General features: G+C 38.2%; 1 protein-coding gene across 1 annotated transcript in view; it reads right to left on the minus strand.

Moving 5' to 3' along the window:
• Nucleotides 1-27,030, minus strand: part of LOC121959055 (protocadherin-15-like) — a 185,179-nt gene that overhangs the window by 58,697 nt on the left and 99,452 nt on the right. Inside the window, exons 23-24 of the mRNA XM_042508235.1 lie at nt 24,665-24,805; nt 21,310-21,422 (exon numbers count right to left, since the gene is read on the minus strand). Coding sequence (XP_042364169.1) covers nt 21,310-21,422; nt 24,665-24,805 — 254 coding nt within the window. The remainder of the gene's footprint in view (nt 1-21,309; nt 21,423-24,664; nt 24,806-27,030) is intronic.

Genomic DNA, 27,030 nt, shown 5'->3' on the forward strand with positions numbered 1-27,030 from the left:
TATGTCCACATTTTGAGTTACCACTAATGATGTGACACACATGAAATCCCTGATTGTGTTCTTCTGTTCTAAATCAAAAGATTTCCTTTGTTGTTCCTTTGTTTCTGTGAAAATGCATAAAATGTCTGTATTGGCACAGTTTTACTAACGACTAACCAAAACATGTAAAATATTATTAAGATAATATATAAATTAGCTTATGAATTTGTTTTACATATATATATATATATATATATATATATATATATATATATATATCGATATTCCTAAAAGCAATACTAAATGACCATTTGTACATTGCCTTTCCAGTGTTATGGTAATACAATGTGGGTTGGACCTGCAGTGTTCTAATGTACAACAAGCATATCTGTTTGTGTTTAAAGTATGTTTACTGATGGTTATTTGAGTACGTATAAGCTGTTTTGTTTGCTAGCTAATAATCGGATTGTTGTTTGGTTATAAAGAACAAGAAGTTGAAGCTGAAGTTATTTATAAACACTATGAACGGCTCCTTCAATGTCCTGAATCTAGCCTCTTATATGTACTTTCTCTGGTACACTTCTGACTTCTATCAACAGTTTAGAGGGATAAATTAGGTGTATATATCATCCAAAGACTGCTTCTCTTCTTTCTTCTAAACTGCTTTGATGTTGTCTGGGTAGGACCTATCAAGTCTGATATCCAATGAGACTGCTGTGCCCTTTTGCTGGGAATAAGTTAAAATATTTTTAACCGCTCGCAGTCTGCAGCCTGAGGGAGCAGCACTGACCACTGCATGAACAACCAGCTAAAATGACCACACACTGTTCTCTCCCACTGTCGCCACATCTCCCATTGTATCTCCCAACTTCCTCCCTCCCTTCCCAGAGGGTTACTAATTGACTGTGGGGATTTTCATTAGGAGACTGTTGAGCTGAGGGCTCTTAACTGCCTGCAGTAATAACCTTTACAGGCTGGCTGGTGTTCTGTAAGTTACTTCGTCTCCTGCTGTGGCCATTTTTCAGCACTGAAAGCCTTCAATTTTCAGTTCACATGTCCCTACAATTTCAAGAGCTTGTGGAGACATGCTGGTTGAAATCCAAACAGTTTTCTGATAAGGCAGGTGTTGCAATTCTACAAAATCAGACTCTTTAAAAATAGGTTTTTCCAACTGTTGCTTTTGGTCTGTTGAGGACACAACATTAGCGCAGCAGGCTGCCATTAAAATGTTGTGGCCCTGAGCCAAAATTGGTGATTTTTTAACAGATGCCAGGGTATGTAACTGCTCTGTTTTTTTTCTGTTTATTATTTCCGCTCAGCACTGTCTGAATAATCAAAATTCATTTTCTGTACCCTCTGGCACTCTCCTTCTCTCTCTAATCCCACATCGCTCTCTCCCACCTCTCTCCGTTCTGTTGTGCCGGTTCACACATGACCTCTCCATTTTTGTCACTCCTCCTTTCTGTCAATCACTGGCTCTGAGAGACACAGAGAGCTGTAAAGACCAAACTGATTCTCGCTTTTCTGTGTTCAGTTGGCAAGTGTCTCAGCATGTTTCTTCTCTCTTCATGGCCTTCTTTTCACCTTTTGCTCTACAGTCTTGTTGTAATTGTCAACTGACAGTCAAATGGGTTAGAGTCTCTAAAACAGTCTGAACTTGAGAGAAGCACTGTTGAAGCACTAATACATAAAACATCTGCACAATGGAGGATGGAGAGGGAAAAGACCAGCAATATATTCACAGGCTTTTGAAAAAAGGAGGGACTCAGAAAGAAGGTGATATATAGAGACAAAGAAGCATGTGACAAGACCAAAAAAGGAGGAAAGGGGATATCATAGTGAAAGAACATGGAAAAGGAAAATACATTTGTGTATTGTATGTTTAAGTTAAAAATGGAAAACTCACTGATGTAAAAATTCAGAGTCTGTGTATGTGAGCAAATATGCTGAAATAAGAAAATGCATCATCGCTTCTGTAAAAAATCATTGGTCCAGCATATCTCTACATCTGTAGACTGATACCATCTTCCTCTGACAGTCAAAACCATGCACACTCGCAGTAAAATTATAGTTGAAACTGCAATATAAAAAAACTCAAGTTCAATGAATAACAAAAACCCTGGCTTTTACATTTTTGTTCAGTTTATCATATCTGATGAAATAATGGACGATAGTCATAAAGGTTGACACATTTATCCAACTGAATATAAATGAGAATTAATAACAGAAATCCTTGTGGGGGTTTTCATGTGACTAATCTGTGCGCCATCCCTGAATTTAGAGGTTTTTGCGGGTCTGTTAAAGCAGAACAGGCAGAACTCTTCATGAGTTTTATTTTTTTCCTGAGCACCAGTCTGCTCAGTTTAAGTAGAAAAGTATAAGGTCGGATAAATCAGAGCTGGTCAGATCAGACTGATGGATTAAAGAGGTAGATGCTGCAGAAGTGAATGAAAGCAAACTTTAGGTTGCTGCCATTACATTTACACCAAGTGCTTTCCCATGGGAACACAGCTTAACAGTTTCATTAAACATAGGCTAGAAAAATGATAGTGCAAGTTAGAAAAACAGTAGAGTGCTGCTGTTTTAAGAAATAGTGCATCTATTAGAGTGCATTAGTCCTTTAACCCAGATATGAGTTAGTGCTCCTGCTTCCCTCATCGCAAAGAAAATAGGCTTTGTGAATGGTTTTTTTGTTAGATGCCTCAAACATGGCCTATGGTTAACACAAGCTTGAGAGACTTTCACGTTTTGTTCGTTGCCCCACTTGTATTTTTTGAAGCCTTAACATGTCTTCACGTGCTAAATGGGACTACAGAGCATCATCATGCCAAACATGACTTTACAGCCTCTTTGCAGTGATGAGGATGAAGTTACATAAATGTGATATAGCTTGTTCATTGCTTCATGCTGGCTTTTTACTTCTGGCGATTGCATTAACACTTGCTTAACCACTTAACACAAATCATAAAAGTGGTGTTCATTTGTAAAGATTATTTTGCTGGGAAAAACAAAACAAAAACACAGTGAAAAAAGTTTGTTTAAAGTTTATTTTCTGCAATAATCCAAAAGCCAATGAAAAAATCCCACAGGCTTTTTGGCAAGAGAATCAAGGCAATGTTGATTCATTTATTAATTTCTTGATAAATCCACCACAAATAAATGAATGTATGGGAAAGCCTGAACTAATGTTAATTTTATTCTCTGGTGGTAAATAATTCAATCTAACATCTCTTAAAATTAAAGAATAAAACAAGTCAATTATCAAAACAAATCCAGATTAATGTTTTCTGATGCCCCTGTTTTCAAGGCAACAAATTTAACAATGCTGTTACAAAAGACCATTTTTGAAGTGACCATCTGCCACTTCTACTGCTGTCTTTGTTGGTGTTGTGGAATTATGGTAGAATAAACAGGGGAAATGAATATACAGTAAATGTTCTTGTGTACTGCTCTGTGATCGACACTTGCCTAAGGCTGAGAAGAAAGAGGAACACTATCAAACCACCCATGGTCTGCTTTAACTCCCGACATTTACATTCAACAAAGCTGAATTGTAAGTAATTAATTAGTTATTTCTTCTTTAATTTAATATTAAATGTCATGACATCGTTTTCTGAAAGAATAAAAAATCTGTCAGTTTGTTCATGAGGGTTGTGTGACTGTACATACATTACACATTGACCATCTCACATGTAGAGCTGCAACAATTAGTCGATAAATCGATCGACAGCAAAGTAATTGGCAACATTTTTGAGTGAATGATCGTTTCAGTCATTTTTGGAGCAAAGGAAAAATTCTTGGTTTCATGCTTCTTAAATGTCAGAATTTGATGCTTTGTCATACATGATAAAAAACTGAATAGTTTTGGATTTTTGGACTTGTGGTCCAATTACAAAATACCATTACAGTGTTTCCCACAAACGACAGTGGTGGTAGTTGTCCTCACGGGAAGAGGTCTGTTTTCTTATTTATTTATTGGCATTTTTTAAAAATGCCTGCGTCCCTATCATCTCTCTCTAAATTTGGTCATTTTTGCAAGTCTGTGAACGCAGCTCGGCAGGTGGAGATCTCCTTGACTTTTTTTTTCCTCAGGAGCAGTTTGTCACAGGGTGGATAACTGATCTGTCTATCCATACAGCTGATCAGATCACATGTACGAATTGATAAGAGAAGCAGTTTGTTAGTGAAAGCAAACTTTTCGATCTAGCAGAATGAATGGTTAAATTCCACTTGTGATGCGGATGATTTAGTTGTGGTGGCCCACCACAAATAAATGAATGTGTGGGAAACCTTGCATGAAAAGATGTCACCTTAGGCTCTGGAAAATTACACAGGGCATCTTTCCTAACATTTTATTGACAAATTGATTAATAGAGAACATAAATGGCAAATAAATCCATAATGAAATAATCCTTAGTTGCAGCCATATTTAGATGTACAATTTTCATCCAGGAAGGGAGACCAAAATTACATGACTTTATGAATGTGACAGCACATCCCCAGTAGACAGCAGTAGTACAATACCCTGTGTACTCAAACGGTACAAAACAACACATCTTACAGAAGGATCCGGGAAATAATGGCTATATTTAGGCTCTGCTTGGTTCTGGCTCAAAATACATTTGAATCATAATTTTTCTGCCTGTGTTCGTACTGCACTGCAGCTATATGTCAGCAACCAGAGATCAAGGTAATTTCAAGCTGCAATGAAGGACTTGGGAGTAGCTGACCTTTATGAGCTACACAGACACACTGTGTAACACTGTCAGCTGGATATTCAGTTTTTTAGAACCTGTCTTAATTTGGGGTTTTAAATGGAGTCCATTTTCTTTCTTTGATCTGTTTGTTTGAAAATCTGGGTGACAGAGCCAAGAAAACTGTCTGTACCGTTGTTAAAGAGAGTCGTTAGATAACCAGGAGGAGACTAGGAAGGTTCAATCTGTCGGACTGCGCTAACCCTCCTTTTCAAGCCTTTCCACTTCCACACATGACCCTCTGGCATCGGCATCAGCCTTTGTCCTTATTGTCATGGTTGGATAGTAATAGAATACAAGTACTGACATTACGTATTTAAATTACAAAATATGAGTAACTGTATACCGTTACAGTAATTCTGAATGCAGTTTGTGACTTTAAGAATAGATTACTTAAAGGTGTAACTTTTGTTTTTGCTAAATTTGCTTTAACACTGTTTACTAAATGAATGTGACACCAGTGAATGTACTTGTCAAAATCCACTTGATTGCACTGTTTTATTTTTGTAATGTCCAGGTTGGCTGCGAGCAACACAGTTCTGCTGTTTTGAGCTGAATTTTGTCAGACGTCCTGTTTCTATTCCTTCCTGCTGCTCACTTTGAAAGCTCTGCAAATGGACCAGAAACAGCTAATTTGTGAAGTTGAAATGAGTTATGAGTTATCTTTATAACATCACCTCATATCCCTACAAAGACCCAAATAGATTACCAGCTGGCTGGAGGAGGATCACCAAGGAGTTTCAATTTCCCGGTAAATAACCATCGCTAATAACAACCTACTTGTTGTTGGCTATAGTGTATGTCATTAAATATCACAATATAAAACAAGGTTTCTGTTTAAAAAGACAAGATAGTCTTGCCCATCTTTTAAATGGCTATGTCTCCACACCCACAGCTGATACATATGTGGTTTCTTTAAATTATGTAACAGAAGTACAAATTTAATAGATTCTTCTGAATGGACTGCATGTGATGTGACTCGTGAACATGTCAGGTTTGTAAAAAAAATGTTTGAAGTAATTGCACATTTTTCTTGCAATGTTTTATTTCACTGCATTCTAAGCCCATGTGTTCTATTAAATAAAATTGAAATAAAAACACTACTTTAAGATTTTCTTGAGATAAGATGTTGACGAGGGACAGACAGACAACCCGAAAATATAATGCCTTCAGCCATGGCTATGGCTGCTGCAGAGGTATAGAAAAGTGTTTGCAATTCACCTGCCACATGACAATAGCAGAGGACATGAACAACCAGGACACAGGATAACTTTGAAGTTTTCCAAAACTACAGTGTTTAGAATATACTATTTAGCTTGAGTAATCCAATAAAATGTTACATCTTACATTTTAGAGCATGTTTTCACTTATCTGTAGTGGAATGTTTTTAAAGTAACCCTCCCAACAGTCTGTCTACCTGACTGAATTCTGACTAAGCATGTTTGTCCATCAAGCCAGTGCAATATTTTGAGTGTCAGACTGCCTGTCTGTGCATCTTCTTGTCCATCTTCGTCTCAACACTTCTCTCTTCCAATCTTTACCTGCTTGTCTTCTTGTTTGCTTCAATCTTCACTAATATGTCAGCCTGTCAGCTCATCTGCCACTCTAAAGACTTTGCTGCCTGTAGGTTGATCTATCTGTGTGCGCATGTGTCTGCCTGTCTATCAACTTCAGTGTGTTTTTGAAATGGTGCATTCCAGCAGCACTGTCACTTGTTTTCTCTACTTTTTTTCCACCATCAAACTTTTACTGTAGTTTCTCTTTCCTTTCTCCCTCCTCTCTTTTCTGAAACTCACACTCTACATCTTTGACTTGCTTCTCTCCACTATCCTTTCCCAACATCTCCTTCTATCTGTTGTTCTTTCTCTTTTTTCAGTCTCCCACGTTACCCCTCACTCTCTCCTCCATGGCTCACCCCTCTTTCCCTCGCTGTCTCCCAGCAGCAAGCAATCTTATAAATAACAACGCCATGGTTGTTTGCCATTTGTTGTCACAGTCGTAACATTGCCAGGAGCACTCTATGTGCACTTGCCTGTTTGTGTGCATCAACAAAACAAGGTAACCTTCAACTGAATCGGTTAGACATATACCGGATTTATAGAGCCACACATCGGATGTGCTTGTTTTGACGTACGTTGGGGGAGTACACGTTTATCTCATAGTTAAAGTGTTTAAGGGCCTTGGGGACTTTATTTTGACAAGAAGACATTTAATTTGATAAAAGATAGTTTACAGTTAATTAAACAGGCTTTTTACTTTATAAACAGACAGCAAGATGGGAAGGAATTTATAAAATGGGCAAAGATGAAAAGAGGACCAAAATATTTGAAACCAAGTCCAAAGGAGAATATTTGTCTATAGGCTTGCTGCAGAAGCCAGTGTTACAGGGTGTTTAGGCATACACCAGTTACATACTTGCCCACTGGATCACCATTATTTTCCTAATTTTGCCTTTAATACTCAGTTGGATGACGGATGCTACAGGTATAACGTGAATGAGTCTGGTGCTTACAGCAACAGCAGCAGAGTCACAGGACAGAGCAGCAAAAGTCAGATTTCACTTTTTACCTGATGAAAGTAATGTAAAGAGAGATGACTTTCAAGGCAAGGGCAAAGGATTGGTGTATATTTGTCAATAGGCTTGGGTGGTATTTAATTTATAATACTTTCATATCTTCCTGGAATTTCACCAGGGTATACGGTATGTGAGGATATCAGTGTGTGGCAGGGGTAGAAAATGTTTGGTTTTCATTAGCAGTAACTTAACACAACGTTCTACAGATACTGAGCATCATTAACAAATGTCTTTTCTTGTGAAATGTTCGGTGTAATCTGTAACATGGGTGATGTTGCAAGTTTATTAACCAGCAGGAAAACTTTCCCACCACAGCATCCCTACTTGTCTGTAAAATTAGATTTACAATTTTGATCAAAACAACACTAAAGTGCTAAGTAGATTAAAGCATTCAAAAGGAAAAAACACATATTTCACATATCTGAGAGTAGCACTGTTTAACATTACTGTCCCTTTTAGCTGTAACAGATTTTCTTTCACACATCAAGTAAATGTTTTTTTTGTATTGTCCAATGTTACATATGACATTTCTCAAACTGTCTGACCAAAGCTCTCTACAAGTCCCTAATAAAACCCTGGACTTTCAAAGACAGACTTCCCTCCTCAAATGAGCAAGGTTAAACAGGTGGTAAAATAAATGTTAAAATACATTAGAAGAAAGTTCTTATGCTTAAACTGAGCTGTGGAGTACCTCAAGGTTCTATCCTGGTTTGTTTTACTCTTTGTTGTTTCCCCACCGTAGTCGTACAATACAATGTGTTGGGTTGCCTTCGATATCCTCTCTAAAAGCAACTAAAAGCGTCTTGTATATATAGACAATTCCAACACATTATTTTTTAAGTTGTTTGGCTTGCATTACTCATGATCGTGATGAGTTGTTTGGCTTAAGGCTGGCTTGGGGTCCAATAACTCATGTGGTTTATATAAATAAATCATGTTTTTCAACACATATTTAGCACGGGAAATAGGCCTTTACAATACTTAAAAACAAATAATGTCCAAAGAGGCAAACTCAAATAAAGCCATAAGCAAGCATGAACAGACATCAAAGAGTTGATAACTTTTCAGCATACAGCTTCAAACTGTGCACACCCATCTTTATAAATTGGCTGAAGCAACATGGGAATTGTAGTCCTATAATTTAATATGGTCCACAGATGCCACCATTAGGTGGCAATATTCTTTAGCTCTACAGATATTGTTCATCAAAAATGTGTCTACAAAACAAGATAAATGTCATTTCCTCGTGCAGCTGTGGCACAGGAGGTATAGTCAGTTGTCCTATTTAATCCCTGTGTGTGACATTAACATTGTATTATTATCAAATGTAAATCATTTGAATTGCAGTAACCTGTAAAAAATATGCTATACAAATAGTTGGACTGCTTAACTGATTGGTGCCTAAGAAAATATGCACAATATTGGATTTTTTTGCTGATGTTCAATATACGGATATATAAACAACCCATCTGGCTGATAACTGATATCTATAACAATGTATCAGTTTTTCTCCCCACCTAATTTTACTAATCATCAAGTCTCTTCCGTAGTGTATTTAACATATTATGCATACTCTTATCCTGACAGCCCACCAGCGCATAGAGACATGAAATACAATGCTTTTCATTGTATGGAATATTCATTCATTGTCAAAATAAGAAAAATTCTCTAACTTGGTTTGTCAGTAAAAAATATATATATTTGGTTTGTGATGCTGGCAGAAATCAGCATGTTGGCTAATACTGATATTCTATTTATCTTCTTACACCGATGACGTGCAGATGATATTGAAAATCTCTATAAAGTTTCAATAGGAAAAAAATCTAGAGAGATTCTTTTGCTCAGATTTGCTTCATCCATTTTGAAAGTTTCTGTAAATCTAAATCATTAGATTTATAAAGCAAAGCAATAAAAACCCTGGCTCTGTATATTTCACAGCTGTGTGCACTATGTGAAAGAAGTGTTGCAGAGGAGAGACAGATGTAATTCTTCTGTCTGTTCCAAGTGCAAGATTAAAGATTTAGTCGATAAGACTATATCTTCTTATCGAAGCTGACTGAAAACTAAGTCTCTTGTTATTTCAGTTACCTCCATGGTAGACAAATGGGATTGTTGTCTTTCAAAGGGAAAGTCAAAAGTTCTGGGTTTGTAATTGTCCAGCTGGCTGATAGTGATAAAGAGTGTGACCTCCTGAGTGGCTGTCTGCGATTCTTGAACAGAGCGTGTACTGTATATCAGTGCAGAGAACCAAATAGATAGGCTCCAATTTATCTCAATCTCTCGCCATGGTGTAGCATTTTATCTCTGTCTTTGTAATGACGCAAGACAAAGCAACATATTACCATCTTTGATCACACAATTTCTTGATTAAAAACAAAGCTTTGATGTTTAGAAGTGTTTTGGCTCTTAACTCTCTCAACATTCTCTAATTAGATTCATTAACAAAGTAACAGGCTATGAGGCATTTTGAAAGTGTGTGTATAGGGAGGGAGTAATGCCTGCATTGACAGGCGCACAATCACGCAAACACACACAGGCACAAACACAAAGCAGACACACATACATGCTCACATACATACACAAGCGAGGGAAGTGGTGGGAGGGGTTTGTAGATTTCAATAATCTTTGAAAAGGCAATATTTTCTTTCTGTTCACTTAACCTCATGCTGATAGTTGCCACTGGGTGCTGATAACTATTCATGTGTATGTGATACTGGCTGCATACTAATTCTGCAGGTGCAAGGATACTCCTACAGTGAGAGAAACACAGCAAGCAAAAGCAAGAGAGAGATTCTGCTCTACACACAGTTGCTACAATGATTTTACAAACTTCCTTCTTGGCTTATTAACTGTTTTACTAGGTGAGAAACTCACAGAGTGAAAATGCACAAACAGCAGGTTACAGTGCTTAAGCTTCGCCTCACTGGTGTTCAGTCTCACTGCACTGTGAGCGTGTGTGTGTGTGTGTGTGTGTGTGTGCGCAAAAGTGCATCTGTTTGTGTTTGCGCATGCAAGCGTGTCTGTATCTCAATATGCAGTATCTTGCAAAAGGATTCACCCCCCTTGGTGTTTTTGCATATTTTGTTGTAATAGCAACTGTAATTTAAATTTGAATTTTTCATTTGGATTGTAGGCAATGGACCTACACAAAATAGTCAAATTGGTGAAGTAAAGTAAAATAAAAGAAATAAATTTAAAAAATGCTATGATGCCCTTAAACAGGATCTGGTGCTACCACTCACTTACAAAAGTAACACAGTTACACAGAGTTTGTTAAATAAAGTTCACCTGTGCACCTGTGTGCAATCTAAGCTTCACATTATCTCAGTATATGTGCACCTGTTCTAAAAGGTTGTCATGCAGCAAAATAGAAAAGATCCTAAGGAGAGGGGGGTTAATAGGCACTGTAGTCAACTTCAAGGCATAGCGGACACACAGACATGAATAAATCCATGCTTCCTAGGTCCAACATGTTAATACAACCCCCAGAGCGTAACATCTTCTGTTTGGTATGCCAAACAGCTTTTTAGACTATTAAATACGTAGATAAAAAAATTATTAAAACTATGGTATGTCTGCTATGATTTTACATTAATGGCAAATGAAGTTGGAAAAACTGCATTATGTAATGACAATCTGCAAAACTGTGGAGTCCCTGCTATCTACAGTCTGTCTTGCAAGAAGAAGAACAGTTTTGTTTTGAGTTTTTACAGAAGCACATTGGATTTGACATGAAACATGTATAACCTATATAGAAGATTAAAGTGTTGACTTTCAGCTGTTTCCATTGGATGAACAGTGTAGGGAATTGCAGACCTTTTCATACGCCAGAGGGTAAAAATAAAGCTACGAGTCCTACACTGCTCATTCTATATGGATGTGAAAAACCATAACCACACTTGAAGCTGAAAGTCAGCACTTTAAGCTCAACTGTTTCATTTGTAATGCAGTTTGCTGGAGTACTGAGCCAAACCAGCAAAACATGTGTCACTGTCAGACTGAGTCAACGGCTACACCGGGGTTAGGCATCTCAGTGGCTAAGTACTAGGCTAGCTCCTTTAATATCTGTCAAAAAACATGCACCAGTTGGAACTTTGTTGAAATTTCAGCATGTGCATGTTACGAAGGCGACCAAGAGGACAAGGAGAGCTGCTGGGAGCTGTTGGATCACTGTGGTTGTTTGGAGGATGTCTGCAGTTTCAATGGATGGAGATGCAGAGGGGCTACGATGCTAATGCTAAAGCCAAGCTGTAAAGCATCGCACCAGTTGCATGCCCAACACAAGAGGTATGTGTAGCGCTACACTGTCAATGGCCATTTAAATTGTGTGCACACATAAATGGGCATAAAGCCAATGCATTGGTAGCCAACGCGCGTGGATAATAAACTTTGCATCAACTTTCATTTTGTTGCAGCAGACTGCTACTGACTGTCTATTCATCATGGAAATGCACAACACAGTGACGGATGTAAAACAACGGGACTAGAGGTCAAACTGCTAGTAAAACCAGCAGTGTAACTAACGACGTTGAAGCTCTAAAACAAGTAGTTAAGCCCACCACTAAAGCGAGAAATCAAATGCAAGGTTTAATGTTAAAGGGAGAAAAAACTAAGGTGCAAAGTGCTTTTGATGAATTGATTGATTTGTGCGAAGAAGCAAAATGAAGGCATGATTCTCTGTTGGTTGTACTGCCATGTGATGAAATAGAAAAACATGAAATGTGGTTCAAAGCTAAAATGCTTTCAAATGATGAGTTCATTGCTTATGTGAAACTGCAGATTTCTTCTAATAAAAGTAATGCATATAAAAATGATGGTGTTGTAGCTAATATTAACCCAGAAGACAGTGTTTCCAATGTTGATAGCAAACACTTGAGTAGATCAAGTGCCACATCCTCTGCTAGGATAAAAGCTGAGGCAGCTTTAAAGGCAAAACATGCTCTGGAGAAGAAGGAGCAACATCTGAGGAGAAAAAAGGAGCAGCTTGAGTTGGAAACTGAGCTAGCCGCAACCGCTACTAAGTTGGCAGTATTACAGGCCTCCGATCTCAAAAGTTCTTCTCAAGCACCTTCAAATGGCATGAACTCCTATGTGGAAAAAGAAAAAAGAAAAAAACGAATCTTTCAACATCCCAAAGCCAATGGCTAAGGAAATCAAGCCTGACTCATGTAAATCAACACAACAAAATCACATGACAAAAGCATCATTACAACATGACAAAGCAATGGATGTGTGTCCAAGGGAAACTGTGCAATGGCTTGAATCTGCTTCAAACGGTCGACATATTACCAGTGAACAACAACAAGACAACAACGTACTGGGAATGTCACAGTGTTTTCAAACACATTCTACATACCATCAACAATTCAACCAAAATCTACCCAGGGACCTTCTTACCAACATGCACAGGCAAAATGAAATCACTGCACCTCTGGTGCAGCAGCGGAGGTAACTGTCACTACCACCAAGATATATCCCCACATTTGATAGATATCCTCTACAATACTGAGCCTTCATTAAAGCCTTTGAGCAACGATTGGAGGAAAAGGAAAGAAAAGCATATTGTTTGTACTTTTTGGAAAAGTTCACCAGAGGGCAACCTCGAGAACTGGTGCATAGCCACCAGCATATGGATCCCGAGCATGGTTATGCAGTGGCAAAGGACCTTCTTGAGGAACATTTTGGTAGTCAGTACAAAACCCCCACTGTGTACATGGACTTTGGCCCGGCAAACAATTAAATCTGAGGACATGAAAGCACTCAGGGCCTATTCCTTATTCTTGCGTGGCTGCTGAAATGTAATGGAGGAATTTGAGTACATGCAGGAGCTTGACATGCCTTTTAACATGAGAGCCATCATGTCAAAACTGCCATACAAAATCAGGGAACAATGGAAGACCAAAGCTCACGACATAATGGAAACAAGCTAGCTTCAGAGATTTAATCTATGAATTCATTGAGCGTTGTGTCAGCATTCTTTCTGATCCTCTGTTGGGTGACATACAAGACCTAGCATCCAATTCTACTTGGGTTAATCACCAAATTTCGCAGCCCAGAAACAAGGTCAAAGTGCTTCACATCAAAAGGTAAACAACAGCTCTGGAACACGGAAGACACCATCTGATAAGCAGCTTGCTTCACTCACAATATGTGGACATACAGGGGCCGGTAAGGACTGCTGTGTGCTATCCATCCTTCCTGGTAAAGGTCAAACCTGCAAAGGGAAATCAAATAAAAACTTACGCCTTCTTGGATCCTGGCAGTTCAGGGACATTTTGCTCAGAACCTTGGATGCAGAGGCTAAATGTTACAGGAAAACAAACTAGCTTCCTGCTGCGCATGATGGGGCAAACCAAAGTGAGTCAAGCCCACTCACTGATTGGTATGGAAGTATCTGGTCTGGATAGCAATGATTTCTATCTTCTTCCAGAGGTCATCACACAGGAGAAAATGCCAGTCAGTCCCGACGACATGGTGACACCCAAGGACCTGGCTAAGTGGCCGTACCTGTCCAAGGTGCACATTCTGAGCATAGAGGCAAATGTTGACCTGTTGATTGGGACCAATGCACCCAAGTTATTGGAACCTTGGGAGGTTATAAATAGCCACGGGAATGGCCTGTTTGCCGTGAAGACTGTGCTAGGATGGGTAGTTAATGACCCTTTGAATGGAAGCAGCAATGTGGACTAGGAGCTTCCCTCCGCTACGGTGAACCGAATCTCAGTGTGTAAACTGGAAGAAATACTTGCAAACCAATACAACCAGGACTTCAGTGAAAGAAAGTTGGAGGAAAGGTAGATGTCCAGAGAGGACCTTACATTTCTTGAAATAGTGGAAACATTAGCTGCACTACATGAGGGGAGGTACTGTTTGAAACTACCCTTTATAAAAGGAGAGGTCTTTCTGCCAAACAGCTTTGCAGTGGCTAAACAGAGGAGCCAGGGTTTGAAGAGAAGGTTTTGTCACAATGGTCACTTTCTCCGGGAATATGTGAGGTGTATGAATGAGCTCTTTAGTAAAGGCTATGCAGAGCAGATACCTCAGCAAACATAGTGTCCACCATCTGAGGAAAGGAACTCTGCATGTGGTGGACTGTGGAGCCACATTTCAAGGCACTTTGCTGAACAGTGAAATCCTGCAGTGTCCTAACCTCACCAGCTTGCTACTTGGTGTCCTTACTCCCTTCTGACAGGAGCCAGTGGCATTCATGGGGAATGTTCGAGCCATGTTCCACCAGGTGAAGGTTCCCGAAAAAGATCAAGATTTTCTTCATTTTCTCTGGTGGCCAGATGGAGATGTCACAAAGAACCTTGTGGAGTTCCGAATGACCAGTTCGGTGCCGTGACATCCCCCAGTTTTGCAGGCTAAGCATTGAGGAAGGCTTTGGTGGATAATCAACCGAAGTTTTTGGCCAAAGTGCTTCAGGCTGTCAGGCAGAACTTCTACGTGGACTGTCTAAAGAGCTCAGCCACTGAAGGAGAAGCAATCCAAATGATAAGACATCTCATTGCTGTGTCAAAAGGGAGGCTTCATCTTGGAAAAATGGATCAGTAACAGTTGTGCTGTTTTGCAAGCCATCAAGGGGGATCAAAGGGCCAAGGACCTGAAGGAGTTGGATCTGGATCAAGGCAATCTTCCAGTGGAAAGAGCTCTGGGTTTACAGTGGTGTGTTGAGATGTATACATCACATCTATTCACATCTATTGGGTCCATGTTTTTTTCTGCATCACTGCCAGTTTGCTGTCCTCTATATCTGATACACGGAGATTAGACTGACATGATTTTATTGAGCATATCCATCTATTAAAACATTAGAATAAGATGTTTGCAAATTACTTCCAGGACGGCATATATGACCATTATGGTTGGCTTTAAACACTTGGATAACATGGTCAGGTTTAGGCAACAAAACTACATAGGTCATGGTTAAGGTTAAAATAAGTATGTTTGTTACCCACATAACTTAACGCAAGAATGTTATATTCAGTAAGTACAATAAAATAACATTTGGTTTCAAACGCGACATAAACAGCAGCCTTCTGAGTCAAAGTCCTGAGTTTGTTTGACCTATTCATCAACCCTGATCTTATCCCTTCACAGACTTTGTCGTTCTTTAAACAACGTAACCTGACTTCCTCCTAAGCTTTCATAATTTCTACAGTCACTAGTTAATGAACATAAATATAAGTCCTAATAAGATGCTTGTACAAATCCGCCCTTCCAGCTCCTATTCTTGCTTCCTTTTTTCTTGTTAATCCATTTTCTTCTTTTGCTTATCCTGGTCAGGGTCAAACACCAAAACAAACTCCAAAACTGGAGACTGAAAACTTTTAAAGTGCAATTGCAGATTAAACAAGTAATCCTGTTGTTACATTTTCAAACATTATTGTGCCACTGTGCAGTTGTCTCCAGATTGTGTGTAGTCTATTCCAGTGGTTGTCAAACTTTAATGGAACCTTTTCAATTTTTTTTTTTCAACAGAGTAGCCCCTGACCAGCACAAAACATTTTTGGTACAAACAAAAAACAAATAAACATAAATGTGTTCACACATTTGTATACATTTGTACACATATGTATAGCAAGATGGATGCCAAAACACTGGTCTGACCAATCACGAGCAGCGCCACCAAACGTGAGCACATGGATTGGCTGACACAGTTGTCAATCATGGCAGAAAACCCCCTTTTTATAGATTGAAATACTTGTTAAAACCAAACTAATCTGAAAAACGATCACTTCACCAAACATCAGAGTGATATGAACTTCCTTAAATGACAGAAACAATCTTTGGGAAAATCTTATTTGACGTGTATTTTAAGTTTTCAGTTTGGCCCATGTCCCATTCACTAAAATGGAGGGGATGGGCTTTATGGCCTTTACTGCAACCAGTCACCAGGAGGCAATCGAGATGTTTTTGGCTTCACTTTGGGGAGCTGTCATGTTGTCCACCTTCACATACAGTTTATGTTATCGTGGCACTTGACAGTTTACAGCAGTTAAAGATCACCTTGAAAAGAGAATACTGAATATAAAATGGTTTTTAAACTTTCATTTACATGTTTTTGAAAGTTTTAATAGTGTAATTTTAGGAATTATGCATTACTGCAATTTTTAATTTACAGTTAAAAAAATTTCCTCAGTACCCTTATTTAAGAAACACTGGTCTTAACTGAATATGTGTAAAAGGGATTTTTATTTTAAATAGAACACAAATAAAATGCACAAACCTGCATTGCTGTCTGGCTCACTGTCTTTTCTTGAAATTTCTTCAGAGGGACATAAAAGTTAGAGAATTTCAAACTGACCATATGGCCACTTTAATCTAACAGACTCTTTATCAATAATGCCACATACACAATGCTTTTCAGGGTTTAGGCATGTGTAGATTACTAATTTTGGACTTAAAAAGTCATTTTGTATAACTTAATGTAGTGATGTACCGTAAATGTACACTAAACTAAAAAAGCTGCTTTGAACAGATCCCTTATTTCCGTCACTGTTTTTCATGATAGAAATTTATATTACAAATTCAGCCTTGCCCATGGCTACAGTGCTCTGTTGAAATGATACGAAATCATTAAGCAGTATTAGTAAGCTCCTAAAACCACATTGGTACAATGGTTAGCTTTTATTCAATAAAACTGGGATAATTAATTCAAAGCTGGTGCAATGTACTCTACGCGAACACAACATGGAATTAGAAAAACAAAAAAAAAACACTATCTCATATGCGCACACTAAAACACAGGCACAAAAACTGTACAATATGAGGCACCCAGAGAGACGTGCAAAACACACATACAAAAGACAAATACCCACAGAAAGGGACATCCACAGTGCACAAACATAAAAATGTGTTCATTAACAAATACAAACAAACAAAAAAAAACCCCAACTACACACAAGATTCAAAAAGTGCACACTCGCATAGACAGACACACACACACACCTTTAGCTAGAAGCTATGTTACATATTCATAAATGCAGTATTATATGGCTGGCTGACATCTCCCTCTCTTGCCTCTAACCCTTTTCCTAAAAATAGAGAGGAGCTTTACTGTGCTCTGTGTAAAAGACAAACCTTGACATCTTGAGATTTTGTCTGTAATGGTGAGAAAATATGTCTGTATTGGCACTGAAGTCACAATTACTCCCAAACAGGCTCATTAGCTCAGAGCTTATAGTGCCCAGGTGTTTGAGTAAAAAAAGCTAGAGCAACTGAAAAGTAAATACAGATACATTTCTTCTATGAAACCAGAGTCAAAGCGATGTGATTCTTGCATGACAGGTGGCATGTCAACTATGTGAAAGTACGTTGCATCATAGTAAAATACTTTAACACAAGGAAACAGATTCTGCGAGACAAAAAGAATGACAAAGCTATCCTTAAAAAGCTCACTTTGGTTGAGCAGAAACAGGGTCCAACCTTGAGTCGTTCAGTTATTTTGAAACATATGGGAAATAAGATGTTTAAAAGCATCCGCTCCTGCAATTTTTACCTCAGTCTGATGTCTCAATACTGCGCCTGGCAGATGACATAACAAGCAAGCAAATGGAAGGAAAGTCATTTCAAACAGACATATAGAGGGGCTAAGAAAAACAGGATGTCAGGAAAAAAAGTATGAAGACAGGAAATTAGAAGTAACTGTAATTTTGAAAAAAAAAAAACCAAAACAAAAACAAGATAGAGAATGGCAGCAACAGGACAAAACGGAATGGGAAGAAAGGTGCATAATAAAAATGTTTATATGTTTAATGAGAGATGAGATACGACAGAAAGACTGACAGATCACGTTAAACAGAGGTAGTAGCTGTGGATTATGGGCCAATTGCACATCTGACCCCTCTGTCTACTCAGCCAGTCAGAAAGGAGGAAACCTGAGGTGACTTAATGAACTCATAGAGGCAGGACAATGATGACTTAAGTGTATATTGTAGTGCTAATGGTTGAACTGGTAGTGTGTGACCTTTACATATACTGAATTAAAGTGAATGTGTGTTTGTGTTGTCTTTACAAAAATATGAAATACTTCACATACTACACTAGTTGTTGTTTTATAGCTTCTGCACATAGACATCTTTGCAGCTAGAGAATTAATAAAAACATTTATTTGGCTTTGTTTTTGTATTTAAAAGAAAAAAAACCATTATTAGACGCTATCTCTTAATTCCGTTAGCTTCAGACATTTAATGTATTATTGTTTCACAACTGTCAGTATGCTTTCCTCTGCTGAGGGCATGGTTTGCATGGTTTACGCTTATTTCAGTGTGCCGGTGCTCTGCTTAACACATTGTGGCGAGGGACAGAAAGCTTTTTAAATGCAGTGTAGTCAGTTCCATGTTGGATGATTCCAGTATTTAATTTTCAAGCTAATATCTGCTGATATCGATAACATGTGAATATGTGAATATTATCACGCATCCCTATCAACTACCAGTTGACAAAATACCCCACTCCCCAGCAGATCCAGTGTATCTATCTACTACAAACATGTTCAAACGGTATACAGACTCCACTTACTTTGGCACACTGCAGGGGTGTGCTGGCTTTGTATTGGTGAAGACCCACACTAAAGCACACAAAGGAACTCACTGGTAGAGCTGGCGCACCATGTACAACAGCCTATGTCCTTGCTGCAGCTGCTGTGGGTTTGATTCCAACCTGCAGCCCTCTCTCTGTCACCCTTTAACTCTAAAAGCTATCCTGTCAAAAAAAATCTTACAAAGGTCTTTATAAAAAAAAAAAAAAAAAAGAAAAACATGCATACAATGGCGATTATGGATCCTACTGCTTTTTTTGCAGGTCCCACCCACTGTGTTGTGATTGGTGAGCTTTCTGAAAATGGATGCCCCCAAATCCTACACACTGAATCTTTAAAAAAATGAGGTTGTGGGTAATTCAAGTGTTAGCCAATCACAGCACAATAGGACAGGTGTGTATGTGTGCAGGCGCTGTACAGCATCAGATCCGAGAAAACAGCTATCAGAAAAATTATCCACTGCCCTGTAGTGTGATTATTCATGGTTGTGTCTATAAATGTGGTGGAACCATATTAAGTGCTCTTTGCTTTAATCCATCAGAGAAAGTTAATAATAATAGATTCTGTTCTTTGCATATTAAATCTTCTATCCCATATTTTAATTATACCAATATTAATGCCTTTTATGAATTTGCCAGATGAGAAACAAATCCTCTGTCTTAGTTGGAAGAGCAACTGGGTACCATCCAAAGTTTCAGATGCTTTTTTTTGGTGGTGTGTGTGAAATTGAGATGAATGTCCCTCTCTCCATTGGATTGCAACAACTAAACTCTTGGAACAACTAAATGGCTGCATTCCCACATTCAGACAGCGAGTATAAACTCTGATGGAGCGTGTGATATCAGCCCTAAGTTTTATTGCTGTTGTATTAGTAATTTACAGCTTTTCAAAACCTTTACATTCAGCAGGTTTCAGCAGCAACACGATCAACATCCATGCAGGTATCTATTCATTTTGTTAGAGAAAACACCATGTCCATCTATGATGCTCAAACAGAAAGCAGTTATAAGCTTTGTGTCACTTTATAGTGTGTTAAACACAGAGCAAAGCTGTAAGAAAGCCTCATGGCAAGATCTCCTCCTTTACTGTGCTTACATGGGTGCACTAGTAGCAAATATAAAAGTAGATGTTGTAAATCTAAATGACATCAGTCATGTTCTAATGTGTGTCATAATTATTGTGATTTTGGCAATTGAAGGTTAATTAACAATGAGCGTCTCTCTCACTGGCAGGGTTGGCAACAACTCTGCACTGAAGTCAAAATTATTACAGAATTTTACTATTGGAAAGATGATATACTAATCAAACTGGGCTGTCTATGCACAGACACAAATGCTTTTTAAACTGATGCTACATCACCAGAGAAAACAGAGAAAAAGGATGCTTTCGCTCAAGAGGTAGAAAACCTACAACTACCAGAATGCACTGCACTGCACCAGACCAGGAAATGCTTCCACTGGTGCAAACTTGTACATGTGAAACAATGGAGGCCAACTGGCAAGAGACGATCTCTTATTACAGTCAATAGGTAAGCTAAATGTTTTCCTGAAAATATTTGAGGTGAGAAACAGGCAACTCAGTAACAGAGTCTTGGTTTATATTTGATCAGAGCTGATTAGTTTTACTGTTTGATCTCAGTTTTCACTGTGCAGGAAGCAGTACTGCGCTGACTTCCTGTTCACAAACTTGTGCTATTACCGCTAAACACAGCACTAAAATGTGTTTATAAAAACATTTAGAGAGAGAGAGAGAGAGAGGTGTGTCTGTCTCTTGGGCCACTTCTATACAATTTGTCTCCGCAGAGAAATCAGCAAAGTATCCCTTTAAGGTTTGCGTCATGCACACAATGGCTTATGGCTTTTCCCACAGATATTAAAAGCATTTTCCTTAGTAGTTATCTCTGTAAAGTAGTTTGGGTTGTCAGTGATGGAGTATGCCATTCATGCACTGAATTCAAATGGCACACGCATGTGTACGGGATTCACAGGACACAACACACACACATTCTAGACAAAATCTGGATTAAGGCCAGCACATGTGCATGTTGCATGCACTTTGTTCGCATGAGTACACTCCATGTAATGACGTAAACCGTAAGAGTGGAAATGTCGGTCCTAGGTATTTTGAAGAGTGAACACATTTGTGATGGTGAAAGTAGAGCAATAGCAATGTATAAAGAAGACATCACATTTTTAGATTTACAACTTGCTTATATTCTTCTGTTGTACTTCTGACAAAGAAGCTGCACAAACTACATTTTCTGTCTCCAGGGATCCATAAATGTGTCATTTCGAACAGGCCTCTGGTACTTGTATTACTATGAAGTTTTTAATGTTATCACCAGTCACAGCAGGTGTTGCCACATCAACCAGAACTGAAATTGTAAGGATTATAACTAAAAAAAAACCAGTGTGTTCTGTGTGTGTGTGTGTGTGCATGTGTGTGTGTGTTGTGCTTACCTGTATTCTTCTTGAGTGAACACGGGAATGACAGAGGGCTGCAGGACTGTGATCTCTACGAGAGTTGTATTCTCCTTTACTGGCTCACCATCATCATAGGCCACCACCACCAGCTGTCAATCCAACACACATAAGTAAAGACAGAGTCACCATATGCAGTAAATATCCAAATGCTTGCTTGAAACGTGATTGTTTATTGCTGCCACTGCTCTCAGTTTAAGCCCGCTAACATTGTAGTGATATCAATTCATAGCATTTTACAGTCTGCTGACGGTGAAGACAGCAAAATAAATTGATGCAGCTAATGCATGACAGGCTGATAATAAACCAAAATAAATGTCTGCATTTTTTCTGCCTGCATTCTAAAAGCACATTATTTGCATGGGAAATGGGGAGCAGGATGAGTGCGTATCCCACCGGTGTGCTTATTTTTTCCTGCTTAGCCTTTTTTCTTTGTTTAATTGGGGGGTAACCACTTCTAACCAGACCCAAAGGATTCCTAATGAGGGCCAAACCTAAATATCAAGACACTGAAAAAATGTCTTTTCTCCATCTTATTTAGCCAGGAAATTGCTACTGATACTGCATTGGCCTTCATTATATTCATAGACTCGGGCTCTACTTAATGCTGTGATAACACTTAAACTGCTGGAAACTTCCGAACTTTGCTGAAACATGTGGTAGCTAGAGGAATACTTCACCCCAAAATGACCATTTCTGTGTCAGTTACTCACCCTGAAAGAATCAAAAACTGTGAAACTTCTCAGTGAACTTCAGTAAACGGGGTCCACTTTTAACAGTAAATTTACATTACAACATCCTTTTACAAACTCTAACACAACATTTGCATTACAATCAAATCTCATTTTTCCAGTCATATGCTCAATACTTCCAGAAAACATGCATTTTTCATAAAACCTTGGTATTTAAAAAACTTCAGTGTTTGAGTAGTGCGCCTGGGCAACCATGGGAGCTCGTTCATGAGACAGGAGTTCTGCTGTCACTCATCCATGCCTGTCACTTCCGGGCCAATGAAGAATGTGGGAGGCAAAGTTGTGACGAAATGCACGAAAAGAGTTCAAATGTGTGCGCTGCTCATCTTTGCAATAGATAGTAGTTAATCGTGGATAATAGTTTTTGCGTAAGTGTTTTCATAGTAAGGTTTTAGCCGAAATGCATGTGCTTCCAAAGTACTGAACATATGACGGAATAAATGGAACTTTGATTATACTGTACAAAATGCGTGCCAGTACGTACATTTTTTTAAAATAGTTTTGCTGTTGTTAAAAAGTAGTCCTCATTTATTATAATTAATCAAAACTGTTCTCAGTTTTTGGATTCTTTACTCCCTGTGGAAGCATGCAAGACTTCAAGGTAACACAAGGTGAGTGAGAGATATACAAATAATAATTTTGGGAGTAAAGTATTTCTTTAAGGGCCTTGCTTAATGGCAAAAAGACTTTTTTCAACTGCACTGAAGATGTAAATGGTTTTACTTTTAATTGCAAACCTCTCTCTAGCTTTGCACATTTGCTTATGCATGCCAAGCTGCTCCGAAAATGTTTTCTTTAAAACACCTAACACTGTGGTGCCATTTAAATGTGATGCAAGGAAATTAGGCAGACATTTGCTACATATCAATGAGATTGTCCAACTGTGTATCTGTCCTTGTAAAAATGATACCTTAGACAGTGTTTATCTCAATTATAATCCCAAAACTGTACACAGTGTTGGACTGATTCATTTTGTTTGAGTTATTGGGAGCAAATGAGGTAGAATTAGTCCCCTGAGTGACATCTTCAGAGGACGCTGAATCCTTGTTGTGTTAATTAAAGCCCAATGAAAAGATGAAATTAGCATTGCCCAAAGCCCCATTGAGAAGTGCAGCTGAGAAAAAGCAATTTTTAAACTTAAAAGCTACTGTACACTTTGTAAAAGTGGATGGGGATTTATAAAAGTATTACGTGAAAAGACACCCTTATGTACACAAATGCTAAATGTAAGCAGTAAAATGTGAGAGTGATGATCAAATTCATTTTTAATGACTCAATCTATGAGATGTCAGCCCAATCCTCCACCCACTTAATCCAAAAATCCAAAAAACTGGGATACATCAGATAATTCTTTTTCAGTAATGATTTCTGTATTGGACTACAGCCCCGGTGCCAGTGTTTACAGTTTGAGTAGATCAATTTGATTGATTAGGAATTCCGTTAAGTAATGCAGCATATGGTATTTACATTGTGATATACAATAGACTCCCTGCAGGATGGCTTTAATTAATACACTGAATACATTACTGTACAATGGAAGTTAAAATTATGATAGTGGGAGAATATTTTACTGCTGTTTCACTCCATCACAGATGTGCATGTTTTATAATATTTATAATGCCAAGTGCAAAATAAATATACTATCTTGTTATGTTCCTGGTGCAAAAAAAGAAAAGAAAAAAAGCTGCATATGTATCCAGTGCCATATAAAAATGCTACTGAGCCACTGTGCTTAGGTATCAATTTGAGGTACTTTACTTTACTTGTCTTATTTTTCTTGCCACTTTATACTTTTACTCCACTACATTTCAGAGGGAATTATTGTACTTTACTTCACTATATTTATCTGAAAGCTTCAGTTATTAGTTACTTAACAAATTTATATTTTTTACGTAAAAAAAAACATTAAAGCTCATAAAATATGATATTTTGTTATTAAATAAATCAACAATTGCTTGTTTAATCAATCAGTCGATTCACAGAAAATTTGTAGTGTTTTTTTAATGAAAATATTTTCTTTTATTTTAAGATTGCATTGATTGATTTAAGTCTGCATTGCATAGTTGTAGTTTTAATGCTTTAAGTATGTATGTATTATTTTACAGTAGCTGAAGAAGTTAAACCCACTAAAGACAATCTGGAATGCTGCTGACACTGCCAAGGACAAGGGCTGACTGCAGCATATCATTTGCTCTGCAGAGAAGGTGATTGAGGGCAATCTGCCATCCCCACAGGACCCGTATACCTCCACGGACCCCCACCGACTTCTGATTCTGATTTTCCCTTTGCAGACTGTTTAATTCCAAAAGATTTTGCCATCCCGAGAACCATGCTACTTTGGTGGCTGAAAAATCAAAATTTACAAAAGTCACAAAAATAAGCATCATCATGTGTAGCAGAATTTGTCATGTCTTTTCTTATTTACTTATTTATTTACTTATTTATTTCTTTAGGAAATCTATTCACAAGCCCTTAAATCATCATGTGACCCCTTGTGGGTGTCCAAAGCGGTGGCAAACAATATGGTGTACATTATGGATCACTGATGACCCGTAAGTCGAACTGTGTGTGTGCATACTTACACTGAACTTGAGGTTGGGCTCCTCGTTGAGGTTGACTCTGGTTACCACCTTTCCCGTCTGTTCCTCTACATCAAATATACTTGCAGAGTATGGATAAGCCTCCTGGTTCACTTTATAGCGCACTAGACCTGCTGGGGTACCCTGTGAAGAGAATGAGTACACTTAAGATGACGGATTGAGATGAATGTGGCATTAGGATATAATATATCTTTCATGCTTCCTGGTATACTGCCACGCTCACAGACTTTTTGCAAAGTAGAATCAAATTAAAAGCATAGTGTGGTAATGACTGTGTAATGACTGCTGCAGTATTTAATATCCAAAGCAATTAGATTGGGCCAAAATGTCAGAGAGAGTGTCCCAGCCCAAGTATATATGAAGCAGTTAAGACATATACACCACTTGGGATATATGAGTTTCAAGTCTGGGCAGTCTAATGATCACCTACCTCTCAAGTGTTGTTGATAATGAGCTACCATCAGTTAGTATGACTAATTTGGCTCAAAATGTCAGGAAAATACATAAAGTTAGATTATTTTATTTATTTATTTATTTTTCTGCAATATAGTATTACAGATAACTAGCTCACAGTTTTTCAACATTTGTCTGTGGGACAAACTGGGCTGGTCACTTGCTGTAATTAATTCGGTGCTGTTTGCATAAAATTCTATTTCTGTATTATTCTTTATACTTTTTTCTTGATTGCTTTATCTTTATTAAGGCTACAAATCTGGTAGGTTCAACAATGAATAAGTTATTATACATACATACAAACTGTGGCTATAATCTCTAAAAACAAATATTTGTATGCTGTGGAAGGTTGTAGTTTCTGTTTGTAGTCTGAGTGGTTTAAGGGAGCTTTGGTTGCCTGCAGAAAAACTGCCTGTGTGGAGAGCAAAATAGGTGTAACGCCGTATTCACATTGGACACGGAACGGCTGCAAAGCATGGCAATTTTTCATGGGGTGCTTGCTTTTGGCACCCATGTTGAGCAGTCAGACCATTCACACTGGACATGCCGTGGCCTTGAGGTCTGCAGCAATAATTTCAGCATCTGGTCTATTTTTTCTGCGAGCCACGACCAAATCTGGCGGGAAAACACACTAAATACTCTATTATACACAATAGTAAGGGTATATTCCATATGATATACATAATCTGATTGTAAAATATGCATCCATTGCTTCCAGAATGTTTGTCAGATGCACATGTGAGCAGTACTACAGTAGTGAAAAGTAACTCAATACATTTACTCAAGAACTGTAATGTTTTGAGGTACTTCCACTTTACTTGAGGATTTCCAATAAATTAGGGTTAGGGTTAAATTTCACTCGACTACATTTAAAAGTAAATATTGTACTTTTACTTTTGATCGTTCAAGTACATCTGTCAAGTTCTGGATTTTTACAAGCAACACTTTCAATTCAGGACTTTTACCTATAAAGCAGTAGTTTAGACTATAGTATTTCTGCTGTATTTAGGGATCTGAATACTTTTTCTGCCACTTGCAGTACTGCAGAAGCGTCTGTTCCAATGTGCTATCATTTAATAAAAGCTCATAGTGAGTCAGCAAAAGCTCTCTGCGGCAAATTCTTATAAAGATTTGTACTTCAAGTAAATTGTGGGTCTGAGGGGTATAAGTGACACTGGCATGTAAATATTATATATATATCCAAGGCTGTTAAGGTGCTATTTAGTACCTTGTTTGAGCACTAGGAGCCTTTACAGCACACAGCTTCGACAGTATGATGTTACTTTTTGACCCAGGAGAGTCTGGTTTGATGCTCAAACCTCAAGTTTGAATCAATTCAGCTGATGTAGGAAGACTGCAAGCACATTAGTCAAAGGAAACATGGGCCTGTTAAAGAGCCTTATGGGTAACACCGCCAGTGTTGAAGATTTCACACGGTTATGTGGGACTGAGAAGTAAGATTGTGGCTTCTTGAGCAGTAATAGAAAGTGAACGTACTTTTTAAAATATATATTTACTCTGTGATTCCTACACTGGAAAATTGAAAATTTACCAGTTGGTTGTTTCCTGTTTTCGACAAAGATAAGAGCTATTATTCACACAGCTGCTGCATTTCAGATCTGCATCTAAACAAAAGGCTGTGTGACTCAGCAAATCCACACATGCTATATTCATAGTGCACTTAGAACCTGCTATGAGCATTTTACAACCTTTTAAACCTGGAGTTTACCGCACCAGACTATCTAATGGCTCACAATGGAACTCTAAAGTGAGCTAACCTTCATTTTACAGCAAGCAGAATAAACCAGCCAATATTACAAAGATGTTTCGAGTTAAAAGCCCAATTGAGGTATCACTAAGTGCTACACTGGGGTTAAAAATGGCTCCACTGGAGA

Source organism: Plectropomus leopardus, chromosome 19, assembly GCF_008729295.1.
Source record: "Plectropomus leopardus isolate mb chromosome 19, YSFRI_Pleo_2.0, whole genome shotgun sequence".
In the NCBI taxonomy this organism is placed as follows: domain Eukaryota; kingdom Metazoa; phylum Chordata; class Actinopteri; order Perciformes; family Serranidae; genus Plectropomus; species Plectropomus leopardus.